Source organism: Camelus dromedarius, chromosome 1 (assembly GCF_036321535.1).
Source record: "Camelus dromedarius isolate mCamDro1 chromosome 1, mCamDro1.pat, whole genome shotgun sequence".
Lineage (NCBI taxonomy): Eukaryota > Metazoa > Chordata > Mammalia > Artiodactyla > Camelidae > Camelus > Camelus dromedarius.
The window spans coordinates 24430242-24448567 of NC_087436.1; the positions used below are offsets into that span (position 1 = coordinate 24430242).

General features: G+C 33.2%; 1 protein-coding gene across 8 annotated transcripts in view; it reads left to right on the top strand.

The window, feature by feature from the left end:
• Positions 1-18326, top strand: part of ELF2 (E74 like ETS transcription factor 2) — an 82687-nt gene that overhangs the window by 28719 nt on the left and 35642 nt on the right. For 4 of the 8 annotated variants that reach the window (XM_031465795.2, XM_031465824.2, XM_031465819.2 and 1 more), the window contains exon 4: positions 6398-6563. In XM_031465795.2, coding sequence (XP_031321655.1) covers positions 6398-6563 — 166 coding nt within the window. Of the gene's footprint in view, positions 1-6397; positions 6564-13396; positions 13504-18326 lie in introns of those variants that run through there. The other 4 variants (XM_064494803.1, XM_064494881.1, XM_010977703.3 and 1 more) reach the window with 2 other exon arrangements.

Consider the following 18326-nt stretch of genomic DNA (forward strand, 5'->3'; position numbering starts at 1 on the left):
ATCCTGGGGTGATAGGAGTATTCTGTTTCTTGATTGTGGTGCTAGTTACAAGGATGTCTACATTTGTGGAAATCCATAGAACTGTATACTTAAAATGGATACATTTCATTTATATAAATATACCTAGGTAAAGTTGATTAAAAATAAGTAAGATTTATCTGTTGAGATAGATTATCCAACAAGTTTTCTATTATGCAAATGGTATTTCTTTTTAAATTACTCCTATATACTTTAAGGGTTTGTTTGGGTGTTTTTGTTTTTTTTTTGTCATTGTTCATTTGTTATTTTAAAATGAAAAAAATGCATAAATATTCAGTCCATTTCTGATGAATATATTTTCCTTCTTTTCATTATGAACATCTTGGTTAGGGAACTTGTCTTAAAACTGTGCTTAGCAAGCACACTGTTTTTATTTTAGTGACATATTTATTTGAAACAGCTTCTGGGGGTAAACAGTTGGGGGGCGATTAGTCCTCCAGTGCCTACCACACTCTGTTTCATTTTTGGTAAGGCTTTGAAGGTGACCTTACTCTATCACAAAAGAAAAAATGAGAAACAAAAGTCTATATTTTTAATGTATTCCTGAATTTCATGTCTTTCAGTGTATTTCTAACATAGAGTGATAAAAGGATTACAGTATCACTGCCTTCAGCCATTTTATGGTATATTTGTCTTTGGAAACTTGGTATCTGGAGAGCAGTGACTTGAGTGCATTATAAAAGTATTTCATAGGTGAACACTGCCGTATTGCGTTTGTCTTGCCTCTTTAAGCATTGCTCTCCTTGAAAGGAAGTTTCTGAGTACTACAAGTGCTTATGGTAGGATTGCCAGATAAAATATAGGCTGTCCAGTTAAATTTGAATTTCAGATAAACAACAAATAACTTTCTAAGTATGTCCCAAATATTGCATGGGCATTCTTATACTTATTATTTATTATTTATCTGAAATTTAAATTTAACTGGGTATCTTGTGTTTTTATTTGCTAAGTGTGACAACCTTCTCTTATGGAGAACTAGGTAGGTTGTACCAAGACCTGCTGAATCTAGATTTCATGCATTTTAATTATTGCATATTTTGAAGACTTGAGCAAGAGTATGGTGATCCTGAATAAAATGACCTAGAAGTTGTGTAAGTTTTTACTATATTATTATAAAACAAAGACTCCTAATTCTTTTATTTTCCACCCTTTCTCCAGTGAAAATAGCTAACTCCTCTGTACAGCACAAAGCAGTAATTATCTGCCTATCTGTATGCAGTAGCCTCTGGTCCCTATCATTTGACAGGAAAAAAACTCATGAAGTTACTTGCCATCATAGATTAGCAAATGTTGAATTTATGAATATATGTTAATATTAAAATTCATTAAGCTTTATCATTCTTTGAACCAAGCTACAAATACTTAAATGCCAATTCAGTTTATATGAAGTGCATGTTGTTGAGGAGGATATAAAAATTGACTAAGATGTGGACTCTTGCTCCCAATCATCTTACTGTCTTGTCAAGGAGTTGGCTATGTAAACAGGTAATTATAATACAGGATAATGCACAGTGGTAATTATAGTCAAACAACTTGTTCTAGAAGTACTTGGGATGGGAAAATTGACTCAGATTGGGGGATTATAGAAGACTCCTGGAACTTGGCCCTTAGTGAGTGAAAAAGATTTGTACAAGCAATGGAAGGTAATTTCAGGCTACAAAATGAACACAAGCAAAAGTCAGGGAAGCTTTTACTTTTGAGAAATAGGAGCAAAGCAAATAATCAGACAGCTGAGAGATGTAATGTAGGAAAAAAGGCTACAAAAGTGGTATATTAGTTTATTGGGGCTGCTGTAATAAAGTACCATAAACTGATGGCTTAAACAGTAGATGTTTACTGTATCAGTTCTGGAGACTAGAAGTTTGAAATCAAGCTTTGACAGGGTTGGTTCTGAGAGCTGGGGGAGAGAATCTCTTCCATGCTTCTCTCCTAGCTTTTGGTAGTTTCAGGTGTTCTTTGGCTTGTGGATGTTGTTCTCCCTGTGTCTTTACAGTATCTTCCCACCGTATGTGTCTTTCTGTGTCCAGATTTCCCCTTTTTATAAAGACACAGTCATATTGGATTAGGGCTCATCCTAATGATCTCATTTTAACTGGATCATCTGCAAAGGCTCTATTTCCATATCAGCTCAGATTCACAGATTTTGGAGGTCAGGATCTCAACATCTTTTGAAGGACACAATTCAACCCTTAACAGCTAGGTTGAGAGTTATATTTCTCAGAGTGCTAAAAAAAACACTTAAGTATGTTCACCTTTCCTTTTAGACAAAAGGGGACTCGTGAAAGCTTTTTGTACAGAGAAGTAATATAAATAATTCTGATTGTAGTGTGAAAAAATGTCCTCCAAAGTTGGGAGCAAGTAGTAGGTTTGAATACTGTGACTGTTACAATATAATGATAGATTTCACTAATTGAGTACTTCTGTGCTAGACACTGTGCTAAGTACTTTGTGATATTTGATTTTTAAGGGCCTTTGTGAAGTATGAATATTCTTATAACCTCTTTATTGAGTGTGAATAAATTGAGGTTTAAGGAAGAACAAAGGGTTGGGGGAACAGGGAGAGATGTTGATAATTTATTCCATTTAGGCACGTTAAGTTTGAAGTATTGGCTGAATATTCTTGTAGTGATGTTTGGTTGGTAGTTTAAAATTTGGTTCTGGAGTTCAGGACATGAGTCAGAGTGGAAGACAAATATTTAGTAATAATTAGTTTAGAGTTGTTGTTTGAAACCATAAAAATGGGTGGACATGCCTGGGAAGAGAGTATAGAGTAAAAAGAAAGGAGATGCCGAGCATAGAACCTTAGTAATGTGGCTGTATTTAAGTCACTGGGAATAGAAAAAGAGTCAGGAGATGCTTAAAAGCAGAGTGGTAGAAAGGGAACAAAAACGATGAAAGAATTTTTTAAATGAGGTGATGGTCAGTGTATTAGAGTCTGCACAAAAGGTAAAGGAGGATGAAAACTGAAAGAGAATTTGATCCTTATTGACATTTTGAGAGAATAGTTTCAGTGAGGTGGTAGACTAGAATATAAGTATATGTAGATAGAGAGTCAAGGAGTTGGATTATCTTTTTGAGAATTGTATACAGGCTTAAGAAGCAAAGATCTAGAGTTCATTTGAAAGAAAGAGGAGTTGAATTTTTTTAATAAAAAAGTTTTGCTTTTTTATGGTTAAAGGCAAGGAACCACAGAAATATTAAAATAGGATGAAACCCACCTAAGATGTATGAGATAGAAGAGTTGGGAGGAGAATCCTTGTTGGTGGGGAGGAGAGTATAGATAAAGGAATTGGCCTTATACAGAATTCTAGTCATCAAGTATTTCATAGTTCAGCAAATTAGATTTATTTCCTACTGGTACAGTGGGAGTGGGGAATTCACAATAAAAAATAATCTCAGATTAATGTTATTATTAAATATACTGTTAGATTTTAAAAGAATAAAAAGTTAAAAATTTCTTGGGTTATATATAAAGAAAATATTCATTGCTTGGACCAATACTAGTTCAAAGGTGCTTATAATGTTGCTTTCTGAGTTTCTGATGAGTGGAGACCTCATCACTCTTTCTGTATCCCATGCTTCTCATTAACAGCTGTTGTATAGCTAGGCGGTGCTGCCTGTAGGCTGTAGTTATAAAGCTGATCAAGAAGCATGAAGAGTCCATTGTCAGTACATCCAGTTTGTGGGAAAGATTTTTTTTTTAACATTAAAAAGTTTGACTCACATTTTTTGCCTTATACAGAATAGCAAATTCAATGTTAATATTCAACATGTACTTTCTTTTTTAAAATTCACTGTATCTCTGTAATTTATCTTAAAATGTTATGCAATGTTTCATACAAAATGAAGAGTATATAAAAAATATATATATATATTTCAATTTAAGAATAGTAAGAGGATGTGTAACCTATCACTCCGGTTAAAAAATAGAAATTACCAGTATTTGAGAATACTTAAGTGTGCCCCACCTTATATCCCCACCCCTGTCTCCAGAGGTGCCATTATCTTGACTTATGTGTTCTCATTCCTTTACTTTTCTTTATAGTTTTATTGTTTGTGGATATATTCCTAAACAACACATTGTTTACTTTGAAACAATGAATAGTTGTACTAAGCTGAATTAGGAAAGGCAGCACTACCATAGTTAGATGAAGGCTTCCAGGAAACAGACTGACTAGCCTGGCATCAGTTTCACTGAGCTTCAAGGGTTTCTACTTGAGTAATCTGTAAGCAATATAATGAGTTATTTTGGAAACACAGGGCTGTCTTGGTTAGGTATCTGGCAGTGTCCAGTATGGACCTAGTATTGCAGGTTTGTTCAGCAGGTATCTGGTCACGTGGAAAGAGTGTTGTTCTTTATTTTTGGTTTCTAAGCTCTTTGTGGTCTTCCAACACTTAAGACAGATCAAAGCGGAACACATCTGGGAGGTGAAAAGGAGTGTTCTTAGCTGAGCAGGTAGCAAGGCAAGGTGGAGTGAGTAGGTACATTAAGGCAAGCCAAATATGAGTAAATATCTAGAATAGGCTTATCTGGGCATTCTGCCTTTAGGAACAATGTCAGTGGTTATCTTGATGATGACAGTTTCTCATGCTGTATCAGGGGTCACATTGCTCCAATTGAACTAGTTACCCTTTAAATCCAGGGGACATCTGGCATCTTGTAATCTCTTCACAGTCCATTCCTCCTAAGATTACCATTGTCTCTCTCCCTTGTTGGGTATCCTAAGTTGTTGTCTTTATTAAAAATATACTTTTTAAAAAAATGGAATACACTCTCCAGTTGCTTCTTGAGAAAAGATACATAGAAGATAAATGTTTTGAAATCTTTCATGTCTGAGAAAATGTCTTTATTCTTCTTTGATAAGATGATTTGGATGAAGAATTGCAGGTTGGAAATAATTTTCCTTTATAATTTTGAAGAAATGGCCCCAGTGTCCTCTTCCTTCCAGTATGACTGTTGAGATGACTGAAGTCTGAGTTCTGATTCTTTGTTTGTGACCTGTATTTTCTTTCAAGAATTGTATAGAATCTTTTTGTGCTCAGTATTGTGACATTTCACCATGGTGTGCCTCAGTGTAGGTCTCATCCTTAATTTGTTTATACTGAACACTTGGTAGGTCCTTTTAAATGGGCAGCTCATATCCTTTGAGTCTGGAAATTTTTCTGGAATTCCTTCATTTCTTTCCAACCTCCCCCTCAACCCCCCGTTTTCTCTTTCTGGAACTTCTATTATTTGATATTGGACCTCCTGTACTAGTTTTGAATAGTGTCCTCTTTTCTCTCCTGTATCTTTTTTTCTGGTTCCTGGAAGACTGCTTCAGTTTTATCCTCCAAGCCACTGTTTCTTCATTTCAGCTATTGTGTTTTTAATTTCTAAGAACTCTTTATTTTTTAACGTTCTTTATTAAATTGTATTCTCTTCTTGTTTTATAGATATGTCTTCTGTTATCTCTTTGAGGAATATAAATACATATGTGTGTATGCATGTATATGATATGCTTTGTGTCAGCAGCTTTTCCTTGGATGACAGAATGCCCAGATAATACTCGGTTGTCTGCTCATGATTAAAATTGAAGGACTGAAAAGTTAATTGGAAACTCTTTTTTGGTACAGTACTGATATTAGCAAATGTGCCTGTATACCTCAAAGATGCTCTTGTTTTTCTCTCTCCAGAAAGTAACTCTCCAGTCTTCTGCTGAGGTGGGGAAGGGCCGGTTGCCTAGCATCATGGAAGAGGGAGGAGGTCTAGGAATAAAAAGTGCTTTTCAAACAACTTTAATGGAATCTTCCTTGTTTTAATCCCCTCCCTCCCCCTTCTTTCTCCACCACCTGCTGCTCCTCTATTTCCAGAAGTAATTGGTATTGCCTTCTGTGGATTCTCCAGTGTAAAGTGTGTTGTGTCTCATTTATTTTTTTGCTGCCAGGCTATGATTTGGCTTTCCTGGGTCTGCTAAACCACTTAATAATATTCATCCATCCACTTTCAGTCTTCCAAGATTTTGTTGCTCTTATCTCTTCTCTTTTGTTGCTCTTATCTCTTCTTATCAGTTTATGTCTAAAGTTTTTTTATTGCATTTTAGTGGGCTTTCATGAGAGTGAAAATATATGCATGTTTTTAATTTGCCATCTTAATCCTAAAGCCCTGATTATTTAAAATGTTTAATGTATGTCTCACTTTTTGAGACTTGAAAAGATTATTAAAGTTAGCCCTTTTCATCCCTTGTTTTAGTTTTTACATTCATATTTATAAAACATGAAACGTGTGGACTCCTTGAGACTATATGAACTCAAGGATTTATAAGTGAATCTAGAATTTGTGAATGAAGAGGTTGATTGTTTTTTAAATTTGCTCTTATAGGAAAGTGAAAAGGTTTCTGAATATCCAGCAGTGATTGTGGAGCCAGTTCCAAGTGCCAGATTAGAGCAGGGCTATGCAGCCCAGGTTCTGGTTTATGATGATGAGACTTATATGATGCAAGATGTGGCAGAAGAACAAGAAGTTGAAACCGAGAATGTGGAAACAGGTAGACATCTCATAAAATGTTCATTATTTATAACGTTCTCATTTTGTAAGTGTCAACATTACTATTACCAGATGAATAATACACCGAAAAACCTCTTTAATGCTGTTTAGTAGAGCTTGGAAACCAGTGAAACATCTCTTGTTTAAGAGAATTTACATATACATATAAGAAGTTCTACATTATAATTCTTTGAAGTAGAATCTCATATCATGGACCTTAAGGACAAAATTATAGGCCAATAATAATGAAACTTTTTGTCATGTTTTTCTGGAAGTGGAAATATTGACTAGTTACTACTTGTAAAAGTCAGTAGGCTAGTATACAATTTTTTTCTTTTTAATTCAAGAAATACAGTAATCTCATTCTGTAGTAGATTAAGAGTTTCTTTTGATTAGCATCGGGGGAGCAGTATGATTTCTTTTTTCTTAGGTCAAAAGCATCTTTGAAATAGTCTATCAGATTCTCCTTCCCTTTTGTCTTAGAAATTTTGATATTTCACTATGTCTGTGGTGAGATACCTGTATGTTTAATTGGGGATTAGTATATGTAATTCTTGGAGAAACCTTTTCATTTTTGCCATTGACCATAAAGAAAATAGAGGGTTTTTTTTGTTTTTGCTTTTTTACCAGAAGGTGGCAGTTTTATAATAATAAACATTAAAATTTATCTTCATCAGTTAATGGAAAAAATTTTTTATGCTTGGTTTATAGTCCTTATAAAAATTCTTCATAATTCAGATACATTTCTACAAATGTAGCAAAGTCTCATGATTAAAAGTGCTGTGAAAAAAAAAAGTGCTGTGTATTTGATGCCTTTCTGCTTACTGAGGCCCAGTAGCACTCCCTAGGACTGTTAGCTTTTTTGAGCTTAAAGCTGTTCTTTCTCCAGTTTTACTTTTCATTGAGCTGAGGGATTGGAAGTTACCTTGCTCTTTGGAGCAGTGATGACAACAGTGCCAGCAAACCCCATGTGAAGTGGTCATCAATTCTTTTCATCAGAACAGCTAGCTTTACACTTCATAAAGGCTTCGTGACTATAGTCTGGAGTGGTACTTGATTCACAGTAGATAATGCAAGTGGCAGGAAGATACATGTGTTTTTTTGAGTTTGGAGAGTTTTCCAGTCTGAAGCTACAAGTTTAGCGGCGAGATAATTTTCCTCTTGAGGGAACGAATAGGAAGAACACTTAAAAAACTATTATGTAGGACGATATTTTGAAGTAGATATTGTAACTGATTTTATTATAGGAGCATAACTAAATAGAAAACCAATAATACAAGAAAAAAGTATGATAACTTAATACTTGAATGAAAAAAATAGAACCTGATTGAAATTTTTGGAAAATGTTTTGATCAAAAAAAAAAAAGGAAGACTGTGATTTTGGTAGCAAATTGAAAACTTTGTAAAAATGAAAACTACAGTGCCAAGTTTGTATCATAGAAATTTAAATTCACCTTAAAATACCAGAACATGTTGGCCGAATCTTATTGGTGGTACAGTTTTTGATGGTCAGTGGTTCATTAATCAAGTAAAAATACTTCCAAATAAGAAGTGAATATAACCCACTTAAGGGACTTTATTTTTTTAGTCTTCTTGAACTCAGAGGATGATGATATCATTTGCAGGGCAGAGATATGAGTGACTGTAATATTGAAAAATAGCATATACAAAGTCTGGATAAAAGAACTGTTACTTTTAGGATATCTTAAAAGTGGTTTTTGGATACTTGATAATATTTTTTAGATTTCTTCTTCAACACTGAATGGAAATGTTAGTAAATAACTTACATTATTCTAAAATACTCTAAAAGCACCTGAGAAATTCATCTTACATTTTATTTTTAATTCCATTCTGGCCCATGAATGTAAAGAAAAAAAGTCTATGCTTGCTTTATTACTTCTGAAAATAAAGAATAGTGTAGCTATTCTTATCTCTCTTTATGGAACAACACTGTAAAATGTAGAATTCATATATAACTCTTCTAAAGGCAATGCCAAATTCAGACTGAAAACTTCTGGCTGACACATCTGTAATTAGAACAATTTAATAAACTCACATTTATTCATCATAAAGCATGCAAGAACTTGGAGACTATAAGATACTAATTTATTTTAAAATACTATGGGTCATAGTAACTTAGTAAGGATTGTTAGTCAATATATAAAAATAAGTTTAGAATCAGTTATTCTGAGCTTAATTTTGTTTTTACTTAAAGAATAAAATGCATTTTTAAAAGAGTTCAGATCTTAATAAATTTTTATTCTCCTGTTATCTAAAGCCTACATAGATGAATAGAGGTTATTATGACTTATTATAATGCATGTTTCCTTTTAGGTTAGATTAGGGTCTGGTTCATTTGTTGTGGTGATACAAATTTTAACTTCCATGTATGTGTAGGTTTGGGAGAATAAGCAGACTGGGAAGTAAAGAAAAGGATTATTTATTTATTTATTTATTTGATGCCTTGTTTCTTTTTTTGTTGTTGTTAGTACATACTTTTATTTTATTTTATTTTTGATTCATTTTTATTTTTAAACTTTTTTTTATTGAGTTATAGTCATTTTACAATGTTGTGTCAAATTCCAAGAAAAGGAATATTTTAAAGATGGCTATAGCAGTTTCTATTTGGTGAATTGGTGGCAATGAGATCTGTATAGAATAAGATTTCCTTTTGTATATCTAGGAAACACTTCCTGGAATGCTCCTACATTATAATTTAAAATTATATTCATCTAAAAAATTTCTTAATTATATTTATTGATCTGTTATATCAGTTCTCCACATGTTTACATTGAAGTTTTTCTTCTTTTATCCCTATATACCCATACATATATGTCCATAGGCAGGAGTACTGAAATCATACAATGGTGTACATTTAGCTATCTTCATTATTTTGTGCATAAAATGATTTCTTATTTTGTTAGCAGTAATTATAAGTCATTTTAATTCACCTTTTTATAGACTAAAAGTCTACATTTCTCTCTCAGAGCTCGTATGTAATAGTAAATCTCTTACATTATATAGGAAAAACAAAATGCATTTGAAACTTTAAAAATAGACATATTCATCTAAACCTATAAATCTATAAATTGCTTTTTGATGATAACTGAAGTTTAGTAATCATAAAGAGCCTTTGAGGAAAAGTGATGAAGTATGCATGAAGGGTGGTCTTGACTCTGGCAGGCTAGAAATACTACCAGTTCTCGAGGCCTCTGGGGAAACTGGTAGGTTGTGGGTGGAGAGGAGTCTCTTGGATTCCCTAAGATATCAAAATTCAATTTTTATGTCCACTCTTTAAAAAATTATATATATATATATACAGATGCATGTATATATAAAGAATATATAAACTTTAAAAGGTTATTACAGATTATCATGTAAAAAGTAGAGTTTATACCAATGCACTCATTAATAAAGTTTTCTTAGAAATCTTTTAAGACTTGGCTGAGAAGATTGAGCTGTTAAGAATCTGCTTCTTCATCTTGCACCTTAACTTACTATGTTTATCATTGTAATCTTCCACCTTAATTTATGAGAATACATCAATAAATATTTTGCATTTGTTGTGTGCAAGGGCACTGTGTTCAACATGTTTTTTTCTCTCGAGGAGGTAGTAATTTAGTTGTGGAGATAAAATGTATGCATTATGGTCAAAATATAAAGCAGTATAGAATCAATTAAGCACTATTTACAAATTCAAAGAAGTTTTCAGAAGAGGAAATTTCAATTTACAGGATTAGGGAATGTTTTAGAGAAAGTGGAAAAGGAGGACAAATAGTAGGATTTGGACAGACAGGCTGTAGGCAAAAGGCATGTAGACTAAGGGAAATAAAATTAACAAATGTGTGGAATGTAGAAATTCAAGACATGTTTAGAAGATAATAAGTAAAACATTAACAGGAGGTTCCACTAAGAATTGTGAGTGATTGTGGTTTCAACACAAGGTTTAGTAATTAAGTATGTAAGAAGCAGAAAGATTTGAGAGGTTTTGAGTAGAAAGTGCTAGGTAATTAGCATCTGAGTAGGTAGAGGGTGAATTGTAGGGGAAAAGATAAGGCAGAAAGACTAGCTGTTACAGTATGAGTTAGGGATGGCTTGAGAAATATTAAAACAAGGTAGAAGCAATAGGAACAGAAGGGACTTGTATTAGCAATTCTACTATGTAAGATCTAATGAGACGTGACAGATTACGGGGAGAAGCATAGTTAGGTAAGTACTCAGTTTTCTCATTCTAAGTGATGGCAATGGTATCATATAAGGGTTTAGGAAGACAGGATTGCTTTTGGAAGCAGATAAGTTTGGTAATAAGCATGTTGAATTGTGAGTTGAAGCAGAGCATCCAAGGGGAAATAATTTAGTTATTTAAAGATGTACAAGTGTATGGTCAGTGTCCCATCACAAAAAAGGGGGCATATTAAAGTTACGATAATTTAAGGAATATTTTAATAAATGGCAAGTGTACAGTGATAGGGCAGTATCCTAGAGCTAGCAGTATCAGAGCTGTTTCTGTCCTTTCGCCCAAGGGCCAAACAGAGGGAAGGGTTACCGGAACCCAGAAGAAGAGAGAGCCCTGGAGAGAGCTCTGGGAGAATCTGGGACCTTTGATCAAAGGATATAACTGGTTTGAAGGCAGTGCCACAGAGGGGGAGCCAGGGGAGTCATCCTCCTGGGACAGAGAGTAAAGAAGGGTGAGGATAGATATGGAGAGAGAAATGAAATATTAGTACAACTGAAGCTTAGTACAGAAAAGTCAAGGAGAGATGGATTTGGGAATCATCCTCATTGAAGCCATGGAAATAATGAAAGCTCCAAGGGGAAAGGTATTTGAGAGATTTCCCTAAGGGGGAAGATTTTTAAATTCTGTATTTGTTTCTCTATGATCGAGAACAGAGGGAACTTTAGAGAATGTTTACATCTTGAAGAACGGGAAGAAGAGTAGTCAAATATGATAGAAAAATCCTGGATGACTATTCCTGAGCTTTTTTTTAAAAAAAAAAAAGCCTTTTAAGTAGCTCTCTTTAGTAGGAAAGGGAAGAATATTGATTGGGTTAGTTAGTCCTAGTTTCAGACTTTTGCTTTATCATTTACTTGGCAGTATTTAACCTTTCCGGAGTCTATCTCACTGTCATAAAATAGGAATTCAGGGTTGTGAGAATTATATAAAATAAACCTATAAACACAGTGCTTGTGATGTAAATGCCCTTTAAGTGTTCCCTTAATTTCATTAAGACCTTTCTTGTGCCTTCACATGTGGAGGTCTTATACATCAAAACGGAAAATTTGTTTATTTCTATTGTATTTTTCTCTTTCCTTTCACTTTGACTTTTAAAAAGGAGATGTTTTATACCTCCTGTCTGTACTTTTCCTCCTCATTCCTTCCTTAATTTACTGTGCTCTGGCATCTACATTTATCATTGTCCCGAAGCTTTATTTATCAGATTTCAAAGGCCACTCCTCTGCCAAATTCAGTGACCTGCAGATTAATCCAGAAATCTAGAAGTAGAGCCTTCCTAATCTGGCTTTATCTACAGAAACACTGTATTCTAGCTGTTTTCCTGACTGTCCCTTGCATGGCTGTGCTATTTATGCTTCCGAGATTTTGCTCAGGTATAGTTTTCTATCAAGAATATCTTCAAGTATTGTTCATTCTTTGAGGCCCAACTACATGATACTGTCCACAGTAACTGTAGCCTACATTAAACATTCCCTTTCCTGATTTCTGTTAGACCATCTGGATTTAGGCACTTGATCATTTTCTTTCTTTTACTGTCCTTGTGTGTATACTCCTTTTGTTTTCAAAGTGAGCATATAAGTCCCTGGAAGACAGAGACTACAATTTTATTTTGTTGAATATAGTATATAATACAGTATTTAACACATAGCTGGTAGGAAATGCAGACTGAAACAATTTGAGTTCTGACTTAGAATTGCAGTATAATGAAGAACTATCTTTATAAAAACTTAAATTATGTTTCCTTTTTTGTTTATATATGAAATATTGAATACTTTAGGGTTATTTAAAATATAGAAAGTTGGTCATCCAAAAAAGATAAATATGGTTGTATAAAATATATCAAAGCTATAATGTCATACTTAGATTGACTTCATCTTAAAATGAAAGTAAGTTTTAATCATTTTTGCTTATATGTAAATTTGAGTTTATTTTCTTACAATAAAAGCAATACATGCTCACTGGAAAAACTGAGTATTGCAAAGAATAAACAAACAGTGAAGATCACGCGTAATCTTACCAGAGAGAGAACAGTAACTACTGCTTTTCTAAATTTCCTGCTGGTCTTTTTAAATGTATTTTTTAAGCATAATTAACATCATATTATGCAATGCAAGTAGCCTTACTAATTTTTACTAACATACATTGGCTGAAAGGGATCTGGTAGCTTCCTACTTCTCTCTTCTGATCATAGGGAGCAGGACTTTAGTTTTTAACCATATATCAAAACATAAAAAGTTGGTCTTATTAATTAGAATAATTGACAAGAGAACTTAGAAATCTTTTATTCATGATCAACAAAATTGTGTATAGGATTAGTTGCAAAGATAGATGAATGATAAGAATTTGTATATAATTCCAACAAGAAAGTAGTGCTTTTTTTAAATAAATGAAAGTTAAGGTTTTTGAAATGCAGTTAAAAAAAGTAAAAACCAGATTTCTCTTGAAAAATAAAATAAGGAGCCAAAATTTCTTTCTGGAAGAATCTCAAGACTAAGTTGACTTCATGATGAGTTGTGATAACTTTTGTATTTGTTATACCATCAGAAATCCTCCCTGTGGCACAAAAGGACTCTTTTAATTAGAAAATATTGTTGCCACAGGGAGGTAGAAGATCGACATGAAAAACTGGGGATCTGAAAAGGAGCCCCTATCCTAGGATTACCTGAAGGTGAAACAGATTGAGCCTGAAGGAAGACAATGCTGGTAGGTGGGTCTTTAATTTATTAAGAATGTTTACAATTTACATTTAATTACATTATTTCAACTACCTATACCATATTTTTGTTTGAAGGGTGACAATGATTCCTCCTTATGGAGGGAGAAAGATCACAATAAGTATTTTTCCTCCTAAATAATTTGCTATCTAAGTTAATCCCCTGCCATGTTCCTAATATTTGGTTCTTTTTATAGATAAAGCTCTGGGGCTATTTCAGGCCTCCACTTCCTTGGAAGTTCCTACTGACTGAACATCTTCAAGTCTTTTTTTTCCCCCCACTTCTGTTATTTCTGCTTCTAATGTAGACTTTTTCCTAGAAAGTTTTTTTTAAGAAGTGTTTTTTTCCAATTGTCTGTTTTCTTGAGTTTAGCCTAGTCACTGGTTTTCTAAAAAGATAAAATGTGGATCTTAAGTTTATTTAGTTTTAATTCTAGGATTGTTTGAATTATAATTACACTGTAATTTAGTTAGAAAGCATTATTAGAGAAAAGTTTTAGATATTAACAATATTTCATTTAGTCTAAGATGACATCAGTTGTAAGAAACATTATTTTTAGACCACTAAAAAAAAAATGCTGCCAATTATAAATGTTAGGGTGCCATCAGTTGTAAAATACATCCTAATTTCAGAGATGTTAAAGTGTAGAAAAATGTACATCTTAGAATTAATGAAATATGTTAATTTATGACTCTCCCTGAAATTCTCATAATGGAAATTGGATATTAAAATATCAGGTTTATGAAAAATGGAGGTGAGTTGCAGTTATGGAAGTCCCTATATGTTCTGAGTAAGATCTCTAAATTCTTTACTGTCTTTTAAGAGAGGGTATTTAAAAAAACCATATAACTGTATTGTCAAAATATACAAAGTAACCATATAAGGTATTAAATTATGGAGGGTATATAAGATGAAAAAGTATTTTAATATGACACATTTACTAAATAAATAGTTTTCTCATAATTGTCACTTTTTAATTGGATTTTGTAATCTAGAAAGAAAATGAAATGAGGCTTCTGCTTTCTAAACTGTCATTTTAAATCAGGATCCTTTAAGGGCTTTTTAAAATAGCAGTGATTTTTAGTGCGTTTGAATATATGTTACAGACTATTAATTACGTGAAGGAGAAAATAATGTCCAAAAGCAAAGAACTGTCCTGTCAATTAATAAAACATAAATGAAAAGGAATGATTTTTAAATGGTATTTGTATACTTTTCAAGAAACATCTATTTTATAAAGGAAAGATAAGTATATCTAGACAATAGATCATTAAAAGATGTTTGGTTTGGGGAACTAGTAGCATTCATTCCTTTGCACTGAGACTTGTTTTTTTAAGCACTAATTAGCTTTCAGTTTTACTATTTAACACTGTTATCTAATACAATTTTATTAATTTAGATTGAAGAGAGAGCTAAATACAGATTATAAAGAATTTTAAAATGAGTAACACAAAGTTACAACTGTTGCCAAGTTAGGGATGGCGCAGACTTCTTTAGGTATACAAATAGGAATGCTAAGACATCTCTCTAGGAAAATCTATACATTCATTCCTCTACCAGCTCTTGCTGAGGTCCTGTAGCTTGTCAGGCTCGGAGATGAATTATATTGTGGTAAACAAGACCCTGTCTTTTCCCTCACCAGGCTTTCAGCTTTGTGGAGAAGATGAACAATTAAACGTTACTGCAGTAAAATGTTATGATAGGGAAGGTTTAGAGAGTATATGGCAGGGTAATGACTAGGAGGTCAGGGAATGCCTCCTGGAGTAAGAGATGTTTAAACAGATTTGAAGGATTTGAAGTAATTAGCCAAGCAGACAATAGCATGGCTTGAAAGTCTGGAGGCAGGAGAACATAGCCTGTTTGATTTACAGAAAGGAATTCTATATGGCTAGAATATGAATTATGAGAAAGAAAGGGGGTTAAAATGAGACTAAAGAAAGGGGGTTAAAATGAGACTAAATCTTATTGGTGAGGACTTCGAAAATTTTTATTTTGGGGAGCTTATTTAAGAGCTTTAAAGTATATTTTTTATACAAATTTAGTTGTCTTCAATATAGTGAGTACTGTAAATGAAAAATAAAATAAGACAATCAAACCATTACCTGAAATAAAGACTGAACTCTTTGGCTCTTTATTCACAGTTCACTTTGCACTAAATTGTTGCCTCTACAGATTTGAGCTATAGATGTACTCAGTGCCCAAACTAAGCTAAAAGTCACAGAGATTAAGGTAGTTAGAACAGCTAGCCTATCTTTTTGGAATCAAAAAATGGGTGCTTTGGTATAATGCTGTTTCAGGAAGAGGAATCATTGTCCCTTATACATCCTCCATGCCCTTCTGTAAACTAGGAAAAGGGCCTATATGTTTTCTCAGATTTATGAAGGGGCCCATAACTTAGCACAGGTCAAGAACACTTAAAATAGCTATTAACTGTTAACTTTTGTATAGTTTTTAAGTCTTTTGTGTCATGGGCCTTGTTGGCTATATGGTGAAACCTGTATACCTTCTCTTAGAATGGTGTTTTTAAATGTATAAAATAAAATACTTAGGATTAGCAAGGAACCAAATATATTGAAATGTAGCTTTCATACTATTTTTAATTGTGATATATTAATACATATACTTCTTTAATAATGCAGTAAATAATGAGCTCTAGTGGCAGATCTAATTTACTACTATAATTCCAAAGTAGTGATGAACATAAATTACATTTTGAAATAGATGTAATGACTTTAATATGATATGAAAATATCTGATCTACTGGTCATGAGGTCACAGTGCCAAAATGACCGTGGTTTGTACCTTTATTTAAAATTAAAGTACTAAATTTCAGTTAAACTCTAAAAAATAATTTTCCCAGGTCTCCTCCATGTCTTATTTTAGCTGTCCACCTTTTCCTTATCCTTTCCACCTCCATATCCTGCCCTACTTCTGTTCTCTTTCCTTAAGTAGGAATGCATTAAATAATGAGCTCTACTGGCAGTAGGGACCTGAGATAGTAGGGATCTGAAAGCCATTTTAAATGCATTACTTACTGAATATAGATTCATGATCTTTGCTAAGGAGAAAAAGACCTCTCAGCTATATAGTGGTAGTTTTTCATGTCCCTTAATTGATTGACTTAATTTAACTTATTCTAAAAACATTCTAATGTTTGAATATTTACTACATTTCCTTAAAGCCTCACCTAATATTTTATGACTTCTTTGTTGGTTTGAGATCCCTTCTATTTCCATGGCAACAATTTCTGTGGCCAGTGGTTCTCAAACTTGAGCATCCATCAGAATCATCTAAAGTGCTCATTAAATACAGATTGCTCAACCCCACCTCCAGAATTTGTGATTCAGTGGGTGTGGGGTGGGATTCAAGAATTTGCATTTTTAACAAGTCCCCACGTGATGCTGGTGTTGATGCTTTTGGCTCAGGAATCGTACTTTGAGAATCATTATCTGACTGTTGGGAATGATAGAGCTTATGCTATTGTGAAAACCCAATTAATACTGTAGTTTCTTAATTGTTATATTATACGCATCACAAGATTGCTGTTGAGGGTGAAAAGATATTAACGTTCTTTCAGGTTTATATGAGGTGATGTAGTGCTTTACTACTGTTAACTCACTAATAAACATTCATTGAGCATCTACTATATGCCAAGCACTACTTAAAGCATGATGCTAGAGCAGTAGACAGGACAGGCAATGTGTGCATTTATGGAGCTTAGAATTTAGTGGAGAAAACATACAAATTTCACTATACTGTAATATTACTATATCACAATCAGATTACATAAATTAACAACTCCTGAAATTGTTCTTTACAGTTAATATTTGCAATTAAGTTAAAATAGTAAACTCATAAGTTGCTTCTTTTCAAGCAGTTGAAGCAACAGATAAATTCTTCCTCTTCCTCCTCTATATGTTAAGATACTGGTAAACTTAATATTTATCATGTACAAACTACCCGTTATATTCAAAGTACTGTCATACCTCCTAGGGAGTAAGTGATTCAGAGTTGGTGGTTGGCCTCAAAGAAGCTTACCAACTAAGTTGAGAAAAATAAGCATTTGAGGAAAAAATATGAAATAGATAGGGTTGGGGAAAGGTGAGGAAAGACAAAGAATTGCCAAGTGTGGTAGCTAGTCTGTAAGTTCAAGATTGCATTATTGCTATTTTGGTAGGTCATATTTAAATTTTATCATAAGGGCATAGTTGACCATTAATGCAGAGGGTTTAGGGACAAAGGAAAAAGGCACATGGAATTAAGCATTCCTAAATCTCAGTATTTTATTTTTTTTATGTATGGAAACAGTACCATCAAAAACACGAGTGACTTCTTTTTCCTATTCACAGAAAATCAGAACAGTGCTAAGAACTCAACATGTTTGTAGTGGTTAGTTACAATTTGGGAGTGGGATTAGGAGCTGAGGTAGGACTAGTTTTTATTTTTTTAATTTTTTACATTTCTGTAATTTTTTTTCATTGAGTGTATCAAGGGAAGAAAGAATGTAGCCCATTTCCTCTCTTTCCATTAGATATTATTAAGGTAGAGTACCAGTTTTTATAAGAGATATCTCATATTCTCCAAGTTAAAGTTTAGCATTAGGTCATAACTAGATGTTTGATTTCTTTTTACTTTGTAAGTCAGCCAAAATTAAATATATTACTTAAAAGGAATGAAGAACTAAAATTTTAAATTTAACTATAAATACTTTTCATGTGTTTTCTATTAGACTGGATGGTGATAATATGTGGTTATCCTCCAGAACTTATTTAAAAATATATTTGAACAAAATAAATTCTTTGTTAGCCAGAAGTTG